This window comes from Watersipora subatra, chromosome 1 (assembly GCF_963576615.1).
Source record: "Watersipora subatra chromosome 1, tzWatSuba1.1, whole genome shotgun sequence".
Taxonomy (NCBI): domain Eukaryota; kingdom Metazoa; phylum Bryozoa; class Gymnolaemata; order Cheilostomatida; family Watersiporidae; genus Watersipora; species Watersipora subatra.
In genome coordinates this window covers 42,960,704-42,978,586 of record NC_088708.1, presented here as the reverse complement: position 1 = coordinate 42,978,586, position 17,883 = coordinate 42,960,704, and the positions used below count along the sequence as shown (strand labels likewise).

At 37.8% G+C, this 17,883-nt stretch overlaps 1 protein-coding gene across 4 annotated transcripts in view; it reads left to right on the top strand.

Moving 5' to 3' along the window:
* Window positions 1-16,347, top strand: part of LOC137394686 (multiple PDZ domain protein-like) — a 79,137-nt gene extending 62,790 nt beyond the window's left edge. For all 4 annotated transcript variants that reach the window (XM_068081471.1, XM_068081463.1, XM_068081456.1 and 1 more), the window contains 14 exons: window positions 1,047-1,174; window positions 2,184-2,310; window positions 6,957-7,130; window positions 7,770-8,055; window positions 8,269-8,518; window positions 8,625-8,696; window positions 8,789-9,076; window positions 9,620-9,751; window positions 9,881-10,057; window positions 11,195-11,311; window positions 13,423-13,525; window positions 14,446-14,600; window positions 14,706-14,875; window positions 15,373-16,347. In XM_068081471.1, the coding sequence (XP_067937572.1) occupies window positions 1,047-1,174; window positions 2,184-2,310; window positions 6,957-7,130; window positions 7,770-8,055; window positions 8,269-8,518; window positions 8,625-8,696; window positions 8,789-9,076; window positions 9,620-9,751; window positions 9,881-10,057; window positions 11,195-11,311; window positions 13,423-13,525; window positions 14,446-14,600; window positions 14,706-14,875; window positions 15,373-15,652 (2,459 nt within the window). In that variant the 3' untranslated portion in view covers window positions 15,653-16,347. The remainder of the gene's footprint in view (window positions 1-1,046; window positions 1,175-2,183; window positions 2,311-6,956; window positions 7,131-7,769; window positions 8,056-8,268; window positions 8,519-8,624; window positions 8,697-8,788; window positions 9,077-9,619; window positions 9,752-9,880; window positions 10,058-11,194; window positions 11,312-13,422; window positions 13,526-14,445; window positions 14,601-14,705; window positions 14,876-15,372) is intronic.
* The last annotated feature ends 1,536 nt before the right edge of the window (window positions 16,348-17,883 follow it).

Here is a 17,883-nt window from a genome sequence, read left to right as displayed (position 1 = left end):
CTTCTGTTATAACCTTTGGCTCATATAAGCACAAGTACAATTACTATAGATTAGAAGTGCCCTTGGGAGTTGTCAGTTCACCGATAGATACTAAGAATTAAGGCACACCTCGATCAAGATTGCGAGTCAGCATTGTACTAACATATTCACGGCTAATTAATGTCGTCTTAAAATTGAGTTCTTCTAATAAAAAATAAAACGACTTGTAGATTTCGAGTGATCTACAGGTGAAGAAATTACTTTTCTGGTTCATTGGTTTCTTTTGTTAATTTGTTGGTTCCAATCGTCATTGCTGCTTTTATGTATTAATAGCTTCCAATCCTATTATTGTGTTAAATGCTACAAGAGACACGAGCTGAGAGGGTTGGAGCCGTTTGCAAACTTAAGTTTTGGAAATTGTCTAATAGTTTGTTTCCTTCTCGAGCGAACCAGCTAATTCATAGTTGTTAGCCGCAAACCGATTTTTTAGCTTTTGCTTTCTCAGTGGATGCTAATCTCTATCAAGTCTCACTACACATAAATGCGTATAAATGCTAAATGCAGACTGACTCTGACTGATTATTGATTAGGTGGCGGAGGTAAGTCATCGCTAGGGAGACGCTCATCCACTGCCTAATCTAGATGCTTTCATAATATCTTTGCATTACAGCTTGAGTTTAGCGTTTTCATTTACAGCTTCTGTTGTTGTAACACTCGCTTTTTCCATTCACGATTGCTACTGAACATGTCTCATAACTCTTTGAATTCTTTTAGTCTATTTGTCTTTGCAGTTTCTCAGGAAGTGAGTTTCACACATTTCTGAATTGTCCAATAAAACTGTGTAGTCGTTGTAGACTCTGCTAGTATGTAGGAAGTGTTTTATCTGTGGTTAACAAATGCTATGGCTTCTTTGATTCACATATGTTGCTGGAGATTTTGTAAGAATATGTGTGTATTTGATCAGTGGACTCGTTTGAAAACATTTCCTCATCGATGTGATGGTACCGAGGTGTAAAATTTTGCCTTGCGCTAGGATTTAGTGCTAGCAGTATTCTAATGATGTTTAGGGGGTCGAATGGACATGTTTCAACTATCACCCGAGAAGGCTATTGCTGGAATATTTATCAAGAATGTCCTCCCTGAAAGCCCTGCTGGCAGGAGTGGTGTGCTCAAGACTGGGGACAGAATTCTGCAGGTACTGTTTTGATATAAAGCCGCCACATGAACGAGTGTGTGAGTTGAAGGATGGAGAGTTGCAGTGGGTAGACACCATTTTCTTGGTCATTTATATGAGGTAGAAGTAGAACAAGGTGCTTATTTTTTGATCAGAATTGTCCAATCATGCCATTTCAGTGGCCACAAATCTTTACCATAATAAGAGCCATGTTTGTCCATCTGAAGCCTCAGTTGGATGTTGGTGGAAAATATTGCATCGCACGGGAATCGAACTTCTACATTTGGCTTGCCAGGCGCGCAACCTTCTGTGCCACACAATCACCTTGGAGCATTTTTGAATAATTCTGCATATACTTATTTAATTGTGCACACTAGACTGCCAGGGTGCTAGTTATACTAATGGAAGCAGGGTGGTCATTAATGAAATATGAATTAACAATTCTTGGGTATTTTACTGTTTAGCAATTGGTTGACAACTGAACCTTTAGCATTCATTTAATGCAACTAGCTGCCTCGGTGCTGACCAACTGATGACAGAGATGTCACCGCCATTCTTAGCCATGTTTATGCAGCCTTTGTCTGTTACCAGACTTACCAGTGCAGAAGCCACAGTTTGGTATCACTAACAGCAAATGAAACGCCGTATAAATTAGTATAAATTATTATCGTCAAATATAATGATGTGTTCTTAAATGCACGGTTGCATAATTTACTTGTTACACGCTAAATTGTTTTCCTATCCTTCCAGCACTTGGTTAAGTAGATGTAGACTGTCTAACCATAGGCTTTGAGTTGCCATATGATTCATGGCAACTGATGAGTCAGAATAATTTATATCCTTATGTTCATTTGAGCGGGTCTGGTAATGTACGCTTACCATAATATGGTTACCCATTTGACATTACAGCTACGTATTTCTCTTTAAACAAACAGATATCGAATATTTGTTGGAAAGGCTTTGTCAAGCTCGCCATGTGTCAATAGTGTCATTGGTGCACTATTATACAGGCATAGTCCATGTGCTGTAGGTGAATGGAGTAAATTTGGAAAGGGCAGCACATGACCACGCTGTCGATGTCATCAAAAATGCTAGTAATCCTGTGGAGTTTGTCGTACAGAGTTTAGTCGAAGATTCTTTGGAGGACTCAGACACTGGTGGGTGATTTTACAGAGTTTATGTAAAACATGAGCTCTTGTGTGTTAACACTATTAACAAATGCCTCTTTATGATTGTGTGTGTCTGTTAGTCTGTGTTAACACTATGTGTGTCTGTTAGTCTGTGTTAACACTATGTGTGTCTGTTAGTCTGTGTTAACACTATGCATGTCTGTTAGTCTGTGTTAACACTACGTGTGTCTGTCTGTTAGTCTGTGTTAACACTATGCATGTTTATGTGTGTGTCTGTTAGTCTGTGTTAACACTATGCGTGTTTGTGTGTGTCTGTTAGTCTGTGTTAACACTATGCGTGTTTGTGTGTGTCTGTTAGTCTGTGTTAACACTATGCGTGTCTGTCTGTTAGTCTGTGTTAACACTATGCGTGTCCACATATTTGGCCCATTTAGTCCCAACTTCCCACACATATGCTCGTGCCTTTCGCCAGGTCGGCAAAAATATTTGGTCTCAAAGCTCCATCTGGCTCCTGAAAACCAGCCCCTTAAACACCCACCTGATTAGAAACTCATGAACACACTTGAACAATTGTTAAGAACATTTGTTGGCCTGAAGGTAGTGTAGCAATTTGCGCAAAAATTTCCGAATGTGCTTCAGACTATCTAATTGAAAAGAAAGGAATCTCAGGTAATGCCATGCTTACTGCTAGTAATATCTAAACAGTTGGGTTTTTAAAGTATTGCCTAACGGCAAACGGGTGGCCTTGTCCGCAGCATGTACGGTGATCTCTCACTTATCACAGTTAACAAGGACCAACACTGATCGGTGGGAAGTGAAAAGCACAAGTACTGTCAGTCTTGCGTCTCACATCCATTTAATCAGGCGTAACATATATGCAGTGAGGCAGCTGGTGTAAAACTAAACGTAGGCTATTCTTAAAATCCTTAATTCATCCTCTTGCTTTATCTGAAACAACATTTGTCAGACTGGCCTGCTTGTTCATTTTTTTAACTGTAAGAAAAATGCTGTAAGTCAATCTTGTGGTTGACGCCTTGTGCGCATAACTTTCATTGACATTGTCTGGACTAGACTACAAGCTAGTAAAGGCCTGGACTAGACTACAAGCTAGTAATAGCCTGGACTAGACTACAAGCTAGTAAAAGCCTGGAATAGACTACAAGCTAGTTAAAGATGTGATTGCGTCAAGTTTTGGTTGATTTTACAAGAGAGTATTTTTTTGTCTATCAGTTGAAATGTTGATTGCTTTGTTAGGCGATCTCATTGTCAAGATATTTGAAGATTAAAATTGAGAACAATTGATCATGGTAAAAACGCTCAGAAAAAAAGACTGGCTCAAAATGATGTAACTAGTGATACAACCTGTCTCTATCTCTCGTATTCACATCAGCTATTGCGAGAAAAGTCTAGTACTACGCTGCTCTATTGGCATATATTTCATTTTTTATTTGCTCATCTTGGCTAGAATAAAATTTTTAATTCAGCTACAGATACATTATTATTAATGTCTCAAACGCCTCAAATAAGGATAATTGAAAATTTGTCATATTAGTTTCCTCTAAATGCTGTGTAAACATCTGAGTACCGACTACGATTCTGCCGGTCTACAGTAACTAGATCGTTGAGTTAACATATTTCATCACAGCCTCTGTATCAGCTAAGTTCTTAGTTGCTATCAACACCGAAAACTAGTTATTAGATAAAATGATCAAGTCGCATCTTTGAAAAAAACATGTTCGAATATATGGCGAAACCAACTGCATCCCTGAAAAAATCATGTATAGTCAACGTTATCTAATCATTATTAGTATCAATTTGTAGAAAAAAATTACTGGTCACATTTGATTGGTTGATTTAAGTACTAAACAAATGGTTTTATGAGTTGAATAAAATAGTGAATGCAAGACATCAATTTTATTGAAATCAATCAATCCACCGATTCTGGCAAAGAGTTAATAAAGCCAGTTTTGCACCTGGTTGGCAGTTTGCGGCGTAGACGTACTTGTTTGGTAATGTGGAGCTTAAAATTTTTTGAGCTCTTATTATTTGGTCCTTTGGAATTGAGTCGAGCTATGCAAAAGTACCTGTCAATGCAGCTCTGATCACATTTCATAAATTCATCTATTGTATTCTGTATATTGTATTTGATGTATTCAATATATTCTGCAAATCATGTTTTGCATTATCGTCAACAATATTATTTTATATAATTTTTACAAGCCAAATAATTTTCATCTTGGCATAAAGCTTTTATCAAAAATATCCATATAAGTCGTGGCCACTCACATAGTTTTAGCTCATATAATAGGACAAATTAATCTACTGCAGCAAACTCAAACAAAACATATCATGGTTTGTGCAGCACACATTCATGTCCCTCTTTCCCATTTATGGCAGTTTCCAGATTCACAGCTGCTTGGCTGGTGGCACCAAATAAACATCCTGTAATCAATCATATAAATGTAAGAAATACATTTCTTACATATATATGTTATTCGTAGATATGTCGTTTTAATGCGTATCTACTAAAAGCTTTCAAATTGGGAGTTAGATTGCGACGCTAATTTTAAAATGAATAATTGTTTAACAAAAACATAAGTGTGCCAAGCCAACAATTCGAAGCTTTGTTTCTGGGAGCTAAAGATGAGCATTAATCAATCGATTTTCCTCACTTTCTATAAGTGAGAAGTGAACATAAATTCTAATCATGAATCTAATTTACCAGCTAAAACTGCCAAAGAAAATTTGAAGCAAATATTATAGCTCTGTGAAACGATAAAAAAGTTATGAAACGATGATTGGTGACAGCAAAAGGTTATAATTTTATTAATTAGTAAATGTATTCACAAGTACTTAAATTATTACCTTTAGTATATTTAATTCTTGTTCATCAATTTAAGCCATTATATTGCTAGACGCTATAGATTAATTAAGAAGCGACATCGTGTATTTTGTAGCAAGAACTCACTGCGCATACGTATAACGCACGTGTGCACAGAAAGTTACATTATAGTCTCAAACAGGGAAATATAATCTCAATGTAAACACAACAGTATATATATGTAGGAGACTCAAGGCTAAAGATAAATTTACCTCCATTCTCCTATCTTCCTCTGCAATATAACGCTGCTGACGCCTGTCAGCTCGAACCATACGCTGTCTGCCCCAAACTTTACCTACCCGAAGCTCAGAAAACTAAAGTCACCTTCGCAGGAGCTGGAAGCATTGCTATAATTCTGTTGTTCGTCAATAAAATGTGTCGATGCAGTAATTCAGTAAATTAACAATGTCAATTAAGTCAGTAAATATCGATGTTTATGTGCGCTCTAGTAATTGGGTAAAACCCTAACTTCGAGATCACAGACAACGTGTTTTACTAGCGATAACATTTATTACGACCTATATAAAAATTTCGTGTTGGTAATTGGCTAAAGAAGAGACTCTATATTTATCGCTCGTGGACTCGTTTTACATGTATCACTCGTTACGTCACGAATGAAGCACCCGCTCGAATCTGAGCGTTTTAAATGTTGGCCCCATTCAAACGCTTCTATCTCTGGACAGGGTTATTCTACAAAGACAAAAACGACATCAAATTATAGCTGATGTTTTAGTCTTTTATTGGTCTTAATTTCATCTGATCGACTTTTTTGACACAATCACATCTTTAAACAAGGTTTCTTTCGGAAATCTAGTTGCGAACCAAAGATACTTGTTGTAGGTTAATAGTTCACTTTTTAATATGTTTGGACCCTTGGTGACTCTTCTTCCATGTCATGCGTGATAGAATTCACATTGCGCTAGGGCAGCAAAGACCGAGAGATCACTGTATGCCATCTTGGCTGCTTGAAATTAACCATATTCTTAAGCCTGGTTTACACTATATCGCCGTAGGTCAGCGTCTTCCTTTTGGCGCTCATCGTCAATTATGTGAACCGTAAACCAATGGCATCGACGAAGCAGTGCGGACACGTCAGGAAGGTTTGCAGCTGTCAAACTTTCCCAATATTTCACCAAGCATCGATGACGGCCTTTCAAATGTGAACCATTTCGGCGATGGTAATTCGCGGTCGCCGATAGCCTGTTTCATTTATTTCTGTTTATGATAGTCGCTGCAGGGCTAGTATTTGATTCCAGCACGTGAAAACAAAGAGTTTTTTTTGCGAAAAATTAAAAAGAAAAATGAGAACACTATGTCACTGATGCAAACACGGATGGGGTTGTGATAGTGTGAACATGGTTATCATCGACGATCGCTGAAGTATTGTGGCATCAACGCCAAGATACGGCGATATAGTGTGAACCAGCCTATAGTACATTTTTATGCTTGATGAAGCTTCAAAAGCATAGCGAGGAAAAGAAGGCGGTTCAGCAGCCCCACCCATGTTCCCTGTTATACGCTAATTCTTTGCACTGCTACTTTATTTTGAATTTAATGTCAACATTGTTTTGCTTTGAAACAAGTTGAAGTGTTCTCCTACAGCTAAATACAAGCGTCATAAAAAAGTCATTAGCACTTTTTTTCTTATAAAATGTTACGTTAGATCAACTTATTTATGCACTTATCACTATCTCCATTCTATATGACATATAAAAAAACTGAGTGGGTGCATTTCTGGAATTACTAGTTCTGTTTACCTTAACTGATAAATATAGCCACTTTTGTTTACTAGGCAGTCTCGCGAGTAGTCCTAGGCTCAGCGGTCCAGGGCGAAGTGGTGCAGAGCCTCACCCACGACAAATATCAGAGTTGAGCAAAACAACCACCAACAGCTACAATGCTTCAACTACAGCAGCGAGTCTATCGAGTGATAGCGAATCAGAGGATGAGTTTGGCTATACTTGGAGTGAGTCTAGATTGACCTTGTTTCTATTGAACTTCTTCAAGTTAGCTTTACTTCACTGTCGTTTTTATCTCACTTATGCCTTGACATCTCATCACCATGTCGCTTCTGCCTTGACATCTCATCACCATATCACCTCTGCCTTGACATCTCATCACCATGTCACTTCTGCCTTGACATCTCATCACCATGTCACCTCTGCCTTGACATTTCATCACCATGTCACCTCTGCCTTGACATCTCATCACCATGTCACTTCTGCCTTGACATCTCATCACCATGTCACCTCTGCCTTGACATCTCATCACCATTTCACCTCTGCCTGGACATCTCATCACCATGTCTCCTCTGCCTTGACAGCTCATCACCATGTCACCTCTGCCTTGACAGCTCATCACCATGTCACCTCTGCCTTGACATCTCATCACCATGTCACTTCTGCCTTGACATCTCATCACCATGTCACCTCCAACTCAGCTTCATTTGTCTCAACTCATTTTACCTCTGTTTCGTCTCCACTCGATGTGAACATGTTCCTGCATTTCATGTTTCCTGTTGCTTTGTAAAGTCTGGTGTGATTGATTGCCTCTGACAGTTTTCTTCTTTGCGTTTAGTTTGAGGTTTTGGTGCACTTGCTTTCAGAGAAATTGCGAAGGAAATACCGCTCGCTGGCTGGAGAATTACATATCGTAGAATTTAAAAGGACAACAAGAGGAGAAAAGTTAGGAATGGATCTAATAGGCGATGATTCAAACTTATACGTATCAGACATTAATAATGAAGGGGTGGTTGCTCAAGACGGCCGAATTAGGATCGGTGACCAACTGCTGGAGGTAAATGGAGAAATACTGCACAAGCAGCCACCGACAAACGCCAGCAATATTCTCGCTTCCATCAACACAAATCACATTAAAATAGTCCTAGTAAGGTGAGTGAATCATAGCCTTATGTCTTAGTCTCACCCCCACCGCTTGGTGGATACAACTGAGCCTATGTCAGTCTGTTGGGAACTTGGCAAATTAGTTTCTAGTTGCTGTTCCACATAGTTGGGTTATCATGGCTAACATGATATACCGATAGGGATAGTGTAGCTATATTTCACGCTAGTATTTAATAGCCACAATTCTGTCTCTAATTCTAGACACAGCGACTTAGACGACAGGCTAGGCCGCTCTCCCAATTACAAAGAGCTGAAGGCAGCGATTGACAAATCACAGACTAACTATTCACGCTTCGGAAACGGACTGGACTTCAGGGAGTTTGACAATCTGCTAGAGGTTACACTTGATAAGGGTTCCAAAGGTCTAGGATTTGCGATAATGGATGGTAGCATAACCGGAGATGCCGGCATCTTTATTAAGACGCTCATACCCGGTGGACTGGCAGCTTCAGTGAGTTGTTGCTCTGTCTGTTCTCTAAAGATATCTTTGCATTAACAACGTCATTTAGCTGGTATATAAAGAATTTTATATTCTAATGGCACTACATTATTTGTAGAGCAAGCTGAGTGTCGGAGACCGGTTGCTGGCAGTTAACAATGTGTCTGTTGTCGGGACTACTTACAACAAAGTAAGATATGATGCCATTACTTACTCCAATTTTTCCTGCTGATGTGAAATCGTGTCAACTGTAATAATGGCTGGCTATTCGTTTCTTTGTAGGTGATCGACCTATTGCGAGCCCAAACAGGGTCGGTAACTCTTGTAGTCTCACAGCATCCAGGTTCTCCTGACAGCTCTGAACTGCATGACTATCAGGAAGGTGGGCAGCTGATTAATGCGAGCCTCCGCGGGACATCAGCACCGAGCAGTAGCAGTGAGAGCAGCGACGGCGAGGATGAACTGGCACTGACGAGACCAATTGTAGCTGGTGAAGAAATAGAGATACTCATAGACAAAGGCCAGACAGGCCTCGGGCTAAGCATCGTGGGAGGTTCTGACACGCTTCTTGTGAGTTATCGCCTAGTTTAATGGTTCAAACAACCGTGATCAGCTAGACTGATCAGTGATTCAAAAACAAAACAAATTACTTAGTAACTGTCAATTGAAATTAGCCTGAAGGGATCGACTAGATTTTGACTACTTGTCGGAAAGACTTTGTGGAACCTGTCATGTGTTAGTAGTGTTATTGGTTCACCAAAGAGACCTAGTCCATGAGCTGCAGGTGAATAGAATGAATTTGGAAAAGGCAGCACATGATCACGCTGTCATTGTTGTCCAAAATTGTTTATATTCTTACACTCATTTGAGCAGGTTCGCCAATATACACATATATAATATGGTCACCCATTAGACAATACAGATATTCTGCTCTAGACAAACAGATTTTGACTATTTACTGGAAAGGCTTTGTTAGACGTGTCATGTGTCGATAGTGTTATTGGTGCACCATAGAGACCTAGTCCATCCGCTGTAGGTGAATGAAAGGAACTTGGAAAAGGCAGCACATGATCACACGACTGTTCTTGGCTTATGGCTGACCATATATTTCAGGGTGCTATTATAATACATGAGGTGTATGCCGAGGGAGCAGCCGCCAGGGATGGACGACTTCTCGCCGGAGATCAAATTTTAGAAGTTAGTGGAAATGATCTAAGAAATGCGACACATGATGAGGCTATTCAGGTGATAAGTCACACCTCGCTGTCCCTCTGCATTACTGGTCATATAGCCAGTCATTTACATATATGTTGACTACCAGTTCCACTTAGCAATCGATCTTGTTTAACACGGCTGCTCTCTTGTGTCATACAGTACCTGAGACAGACCCCTGTAAAAGTCTCAATGCTAGTCTTCAGAGATGAGGAACAGTACAAGGAGGAAGACCTGATAGACACCTTCTCTGTTGTCCTTCATAAACCTTCTAACAAAGGTCTTGGTCTTAGCATTGTTGGCAAGAGGAATGATGTCGGTGTATTTGTCTCTGATGTGGTGAGTTTTTGGACCTCTTCACTGTGTTTGTCTTTTTCTTGCTATCTCTTTTGTGTGTCTCTTCAGTCTAATTCACGTATCTTTATTTTTTTATAGCCAATTAATGATAAGTTAGTGCCAGTCTGATAAGTTTGCAAGAGCAGATAAATCTCGTTTTATAACCTTGTTTGTTGCGGATGTAGTTTCTTTATAGATCCTTTAATAAAATGAGTTATTTTTGCTTATTATTTATAGAGCCTTTATATAACATTTAATTTGTGGCTTTGGAAATTTTCTTTTAAATTAGCACCGCCTAGTTTATTGAACAGATGAAATAGTTTGTAATACTTGTTCTATGGTCAAGGTTAAAAGTAGCTATGTATAAGTATTATGACACGTGATATAAACGAACCACACTTATAATACATGCAGAAGTATTAACGTTTTTAAAACAAAAATGTTTGCTCGGATAGCAGCATTCTGATTGTGGCTTTCGATGGCGCAAGCTTCTTCTGGCTGTCCAATACCTTCAACAATGTCTTCTGACCTCAACTCTTCTTCTGCAATGCTGAACTAGTGGATATTAGCATTCAAATAATTTTTTTCGCAGTGCAGTACTTTTACGCGCTGCATTTAGCACCAATGCAATGTGGTAAAGTTCTGCTTGCTAAACGCAACCTTCACCCTAAAACTAGTCATTCATCTACCATCAAAAATTTAAACTGTTTTTTATATACATGCACTTTGAAGTATCAAGACTCCATTAAACAAAAACTGTTATTAACCTGAGACAGTGATTAATTATTTCCATTGTGTTGCTTTCAAAGTTTGAATGAAAAATAAAACTTAAAAAAATTAATTGTTATTATTTCGTTGATGTGAAGGATTCATTATTAATATGATATTGTGGACACTTTTCTTCTGATCAGTTGATATTATGGGCTCGTAAAAATAAAATAAGGTCCAAGTGGCAGTCAAATGAAAGTGGTGTTCAATTAGACATTGGCGCTCTATTTTTCAACCCTTCTCTCAGGGTGGGTCAAATAGAGGTGACGTTCATTAGAGGGTTTACGGTATGTGTTGCAAAAGACGCCTTTGAATTTTTTTGCAGAATACTTGTTTGCGGATGTCTTATTGTATCTCGTGTATCTCCAACAGGTTCCTGGAGGAATCGCTGAAAAAGATGGCCATTTAGGACAAGGCGATCAAATCTTGAGCGTTAATGAGCACAACATGAGACAAGTGACCCAGGAGGAGGCAGTCAATATTCTCAAGGTAGACACTTGAGACTGGTTTCTTTGACTTTGATACACTTATGCTGTTTTGGCAGCTAATAATATTGCCAGGGTAGTTGTTCAAACATGTCAGAGCCAATCCAATTCACTTAACACTACCAGCTGGGCTTCAACACTTTGGACAATGCGTTTCTGTTAGCTGGGGAATTGTCATTCTCTCAGTCAATCGCAACGCCGACAAAAGTCATCTGTCGATACGTGTTTCAAAAACAACATTGTCCAGTTTTCAATATTGTTTTTTGCTTCAAATTTGCATCAATTATGTTCTAGCCATCGAAGTTCCCATTGTATGTTTGTATATTTCTTTATATGCCAAAGTCACGGCTCCACATATCGACAAAATGCATTGTTCGCATCGCCAATATACCGCCGATAGCTGTAAATTGCGTCACGTTGAAATGAACACGTTAGTATATGATGATAGAGAAGAAATTTATTGGGATTGAAAAGTTGAGATTGGCTGGTCGATTTGATTTCGCATTGAGCATAATCCCAAATCCTTTCAATTCATTTTCAGCATATGCTAATTGTATTTGAGATTTACCTTCAAGAAACGACTAATGAGTTTTAGACAAACAACATTTTAGATATGGACAAAGTTATTTTTACTTAAAGGCTGCTGGTGTTACTGGGGACTACTCTCGAAAAATTTCAAGGATTAATTCTTTATCAGATTAAGTCTATTGAAAACCTAAGTTTCTACAGTTGTTTAATTCATCTCATGAATGTAAATTGTTTTTTTCTAGTTGGCTAATTTTTATCGTTAACATGTAATTAGTTTTTTGCGTAATCAGCTGCACAAATGCTATAGCCGGCATCACAATTTGTTCATTATCCATAACAGATCAGTAATATGCTGAAGACTCTTCAATAATTTATGGGAAATTCATCAAAGATGTCGTGGCCTTGACTAAACCGACACCAATTCTCATTGGTCAATTTACTTGCCAATGCGCGCAATTTTGTAGCATCGATTGTGGATAGCTGTTTAATCTACATATCATTTATGCATTAAACATGTGGCATGACAAAAATATATTTTCAAATCGGTCATCATAGTAGCCTTGTAGCTTGTAGCTATACTGTAAATAGCGGCAACCTTCAATAACAATACAAAAAGGCGAATAAAGTATTTTTGTGAAAAAGTTGTCACAAAAATTGTTGTATCTCTGCCATTATCAGTAATATAACATTTCAGTTTTGAACAGATTCATCAAACAAACTCAGGTAGGTGTTTGATAAATGTTTTTCTACATGGGAATATTTTTTCACCTACAGATCTTAGCGTGTATAGAAATGGAGTTGTCTCATCGGGGTTGGAAACAACGCTTAGCTACCCAGACCAGTTAATTCATAAGAATGTTTGCTATAGAAATGTGTAAAACTGTGAGAGATAGTTTGGCTCTTAGACCTAAACCATCGAATTAATTCAGAGTCAACACCTTTTCAGATGCAACAAATTCCACAAAATCTTTCAAAGTAGATGTTTAAACTTCCTCAAGTTTGATTGGCTGGCTTAGTATTTCAATTGTAGCATATCTCCATTTGATTATTACTGTAGAAATATATTGTTTGCTAAATCTATATATCTTTCGTTTGCTACACGCTTCATCTATATAAAATGCCAATCACTCGGGATTAATTTTATATAAATATATATAAAATTGTTTACATAAATTTATATATAACTGTTTATATAAATGATGGCTGTTAAACTCAGTTAATTTTGAGGTATTTGTAAAAGGCAAAATAGTTTTATGTTTAGTATCTTTGACACTGGCCGACATTAATAGAATATAATTATTTAAGAAATTATCATATAAAATTGTTCTTCATGACAAATATGAGAGGAAATTTTAAAGTGGTGCAGCATTTTTATCACAAAATCTACTTTACTTATACGAGCAGCTTGTAGTGCAGTAGCAATTCAAATTGCCTGAGAAAAAACACGCATTCAATTAATGTCTTCAGAACTTTGAAAAGATTGAAACTTGTCGTCTTAAGAAGTCTTTGAAATAAAATTCAGACCATTTTTATTCTAATTTGTCATTACAATCTCATTCAAGTAGTTATTAATACTTATCTTTACAGAATGTAAGTGGTCGTGTGGAGATGACCATTGGGAGACTCAAGTTAGGATCTCAGTCTAGTTCGAGAAGGGGGAGTGAAAGTGAATGGGAGACCAGACATGCAGGTATCGTATCAATAACAACTTGTGTAATTCCTTTAAGGAGTTGTCTGATCAGTGTATTTGTAGCATTTTATGAGATTCTCTCATAAGTTGCTCTATTGATTATTGCGCATCATTTGTGTAAAATAAGTAATGGATACAACGTCTATGCTCAATGTTTAAAGCCATATTGTATTGTTGTAAAACACTTATAAGAAGTTCCTCAACATAGCTTCCTGTCTGTTGGAAAGAATGCATGTGTTACATTTAGATACGTTTCTCTTGTTGAATATATTTTTCATCATTTTTTATACATGAAAATGATTGTTGTTTGGAATATTTATTTTAGTTTTCTAGAGGTTGTTGAAGCACAGTTGCAATGTTGTTGTCAGTGTTTTGTTTCATCGGTGTATTGCAAGCAAAATAAGCTACTTCATTTGTTATAAAATTAAAAATAAATTTTATGGTTTATAATAATGACGGAAGCCAAAATAAGAAGTCTCAACTGGTATATTAATTGCTACTGTTAATAAGACCAGGACTGTTTTCTTAAGCAGATTATAGAAAGTTTATTTTTAAAATGTGTTTGTTTACTGTCCAAAAACGATACTGTCCAATCATGAAATAGTAATTACTTTTACTCTCATGATTTTGTTCATGGAATACTGTTAGAATAGTGTTTCTGCTGTTTGTAATTGTTTTAAAGTTAAATTCATACATTGGTTACAAGTTCTAACACTCATTCAGATTTAAATGTTGTCTGGTTTGTAATTAATATTTCGTGCTCTACAATAATATATTGTATAGAATATTCCTTTTAGTAGCAAAATTAGACCTCCTTGATTATTCTCTTTATTCTCTGAACATTTTCAAGGCTATGTAAAAGCCGTCTTCAGGTCACCACTACTCAGACAGCTCTATTTAAATTGTCGTTTGTATCACAGGACCAAGTATGAATTTCGGCAGACGAAGAGTTACCCTAGAAAAGGACAGAAATGGAGCATTAGGCATCAGCATAGCAGGAGGTCTTGGTTCTCCGATAGGTGATCAGCCAGTTATCATTGCATATGCCCAGGGCCAGGCTGCCTCTAAAGTCACTGTGAGTGTTCAGTTTTTCTTATTTGTCACTCGTGCATATTTATTGTAGGCTTGCGTTTAAGGTTCCGCCTTTATGAAGGAAGTACAAGCTTATTTGCTTTGTTAGGTCGGAGAAAAGATACTGTCCATTAATGGGGAAGGAACAGAACATATGACGCATAAGGAGGCGGTAGCACTTCTCAAACAATCCAAAGGTTCAGTTAACATGGAGGTGGCACCAGCCTCTGAAGAAGATACAAGTGCTGAGGAGAGTGGTGAGGAAAGCGTAGCTCACAGGTATTTACACTTCTTGCATCCCTTTAATCAAGATGTGACAATGTTGGACGGGTATAACTGGAATATCTCAGAACCTGCATGCAACCTCAGAACCTCTATGTATGCATGCATACATGCATGTATGCATGCATGCATACATGCATGTATGCATGCATACATGCATGCATACATGCATGTATGCATGCATACATGCATGTATGCATGCATACATGCATGTATGCATGCATACATAGAGGTTCTGAGGTTGCGTGCAGGTTCTGAGATACTCCAGTTATACCCGTCCGACAATGTTACTCCTCAATGTTACTCCTCAATGTTACTCCTCAATGTTACTCCTCAATGTTACTCCTCAATGTTACTCCTCAATGTTACTCCTCAATGTTACTCCTGGTTCTCTTTACTATAAGCTATTTTATTACATATGTTTGCAACCCGTTGTATAGTATTTCCTGTTGGATGTGTCATCACTCTTTTCAGCATATTGTGTGGTTTTGTAGCCAAGCTGAGCTAAAGGAAGTTGTACTGCTCAAGGGTACAGAGGGTCTTGGATTCTCCATTGTGGGTGGTTTTGGTAGCCCCCACGGCAACCTGCCTATCTACATAAAAACTGTGTTTGAAAAGGGTGCAGCTGCAACTGATGGTCGTCTAAAAAGAGGCGACAGGATTGTTTCAGTTAACGGCGAGTCGCTGGAAGGGGCTACTCATGAAGAAGCCGTCTCACTACTAAAAAGCTCGAAAGGGACTATCGTTTTGATTGTCATGCCAGCCTTATCATAGGAGTTTTCGTTTAACGCAATTACGATGAATCTGTTTTAGTTTATTGTCGCTGGTGGCTATTTTTTATGTATTTAAACGTGGAATTCTTATCGAAATTACAAGATCATCCACCGACCTTTTTTAGCCATTTGATGCGCATCTTTGAGAAATTTTCTCATATCATTTTCTATGCATTCATTTAGCGTTTGCTAATAACACTTAGTTGTTATATTCTGCACTCTTCATAATAACTGACATTAGCAAAGGAAGAGAGGGATTGAACTTATGGTGCTTGTAACACAACATGGCGTATCTCACTTGATGTCCTGCAGCCCCTTCGACTTATCCTCACATTAATGGCTTGCGCTTCATAGTCTTTTGCACAAGTTAATATTATTATTATTATTTGTAGTTAGGTCGCCATGATGAGATGATTATTATTATTACTTTGTTTTGCACTAGATGTTATGTAGACTCTATTTTATGTATATTTATGTCAACTGGTTAATAAGCCATTTTACATACAGCTTTGGTTGGTTTATATACTATGTACCAACACCACATCCGCAATTATCCTTGATGAGCCTATGCAATATAAAATAATGATTAGATTTCTGACTGCCATTGAATTGATGAGTTAATCAAAGAATCCTTAATCAAAAGTATTGAAACAGTCTGTTGGGCTGTAACAATGATGAAAATTAATATTTGTTATTGGCACCAAGTAATGGCTTGACAACAATGGTTTTTTAAATTGTTGACAGCAATGGTTTTTTAAATTGGTTACAAATTACCAAAATACAAATAAGTTCGCTTGGCCAGGTGTAGTTTAACCTCAATTGTTATTTTATCATCTCTAGTCAATTCTCTTCAAGCAGATAGCTCGCAATCAAGATGGCTTCCTCATAATAGAGTTATCATAATATGATAGTTCATAAGATAGTTCTCCACTAGCAGTGCTCAGTGTTGTAGTATTATGAGCAGGCAGTAGCCCGACATTCGGCTTTTTGTGGAGTTGGATACAGGGTGTAATATAGATGCTCGGTCGGCTATCTAGTTTATATGGAAATAGGAGATAATTTTAAATTGTGCATGATGTACCAACAATAAAATATACTTCTCTAAGAAAATATATCGTCAAGAATTTCAGGCTACCCTTCATTTAGCCATACCAAGAACACCACTGCTTGTCAGGATTGATTATACATATTTTATGTCAAAAAACCTTGCGCTATAATAAAGGGTAATGGTGGCATTAAAGAGCACTGATGATTGTCTGTGTTCCTCTGTCACTGATCTAGCTTTCCTACTGTCTCCTTGAGCAGAGGTGCAAGGGCCTTTTATACTGTGCTTGCTCTGTCCGCCTTTTTCAGGCTGACTAGACTTTGTCCAGCTGGCTGGATGTGTTGCAGCCGGCTTAGTTCTTTCGGCCAACTAGTGCCTCTGCAGGCCAGTTGGCTTCCTCCAAAGTATCCCAGCATGTTGTGGATACTATAGCAGTATTCTGTTGAAGCGTAGTTTGAAACTAATTTGCTTTGCCGGCTGTACATTCAGAAAAGTGTGTACACAGCCTTTACTGGCAAGTACTTCTTATCTTGGCTCTTGGAGGCATATAGAAGCATTCGATTAAGAAGTCTTGAAGCACTGAACAGATGCATCCAGTTGCGTTCTCCTAACTTTTTGTTCAACATTTGTAAATACTCAACAGGTCATTGAGTAACTAAGCGCGTAGACAAACAAGCTAACCAGCTTGTTAACTCTATTATTAAAACTAGTAAATGAGCCATAGACATACATGTATTAGCTTTTTGCCTTTAGCATAGGATGAATGTATCTATCAAGTAGTACTTCTAGAGATCAATGAGGTATAAGATGGAAACAGATTATCAGTGATTACTGTTATGAGATACAGCAATTTTGTGCAAAAAGATAAATTGGAAATATTCGGTGGGGTGAGCGTCTCTCCACAGATATCAGATTTCATGCCCCTGTGTTTGAAACCAACATTTGTCAAGACTCGCTTGAGCCACATTTCGCTGCCCATTTAAAATTCTAATTCTGTTCAGAGCGAGTGCTACACTGCCAGGATGTGTAAGAAATGTTTGATAATCACTTGATATTGTCTTGTGCATCTAGTATGTTATAAGATAACTCGCAACAAAATTAATTTTTTGGTAAATTTTCCAGTTACTCTTGGTAAGAATGATGGTTAGTTGGTAGGATTGTGTTGTTGTTCTTCGGGCGCACTGAAA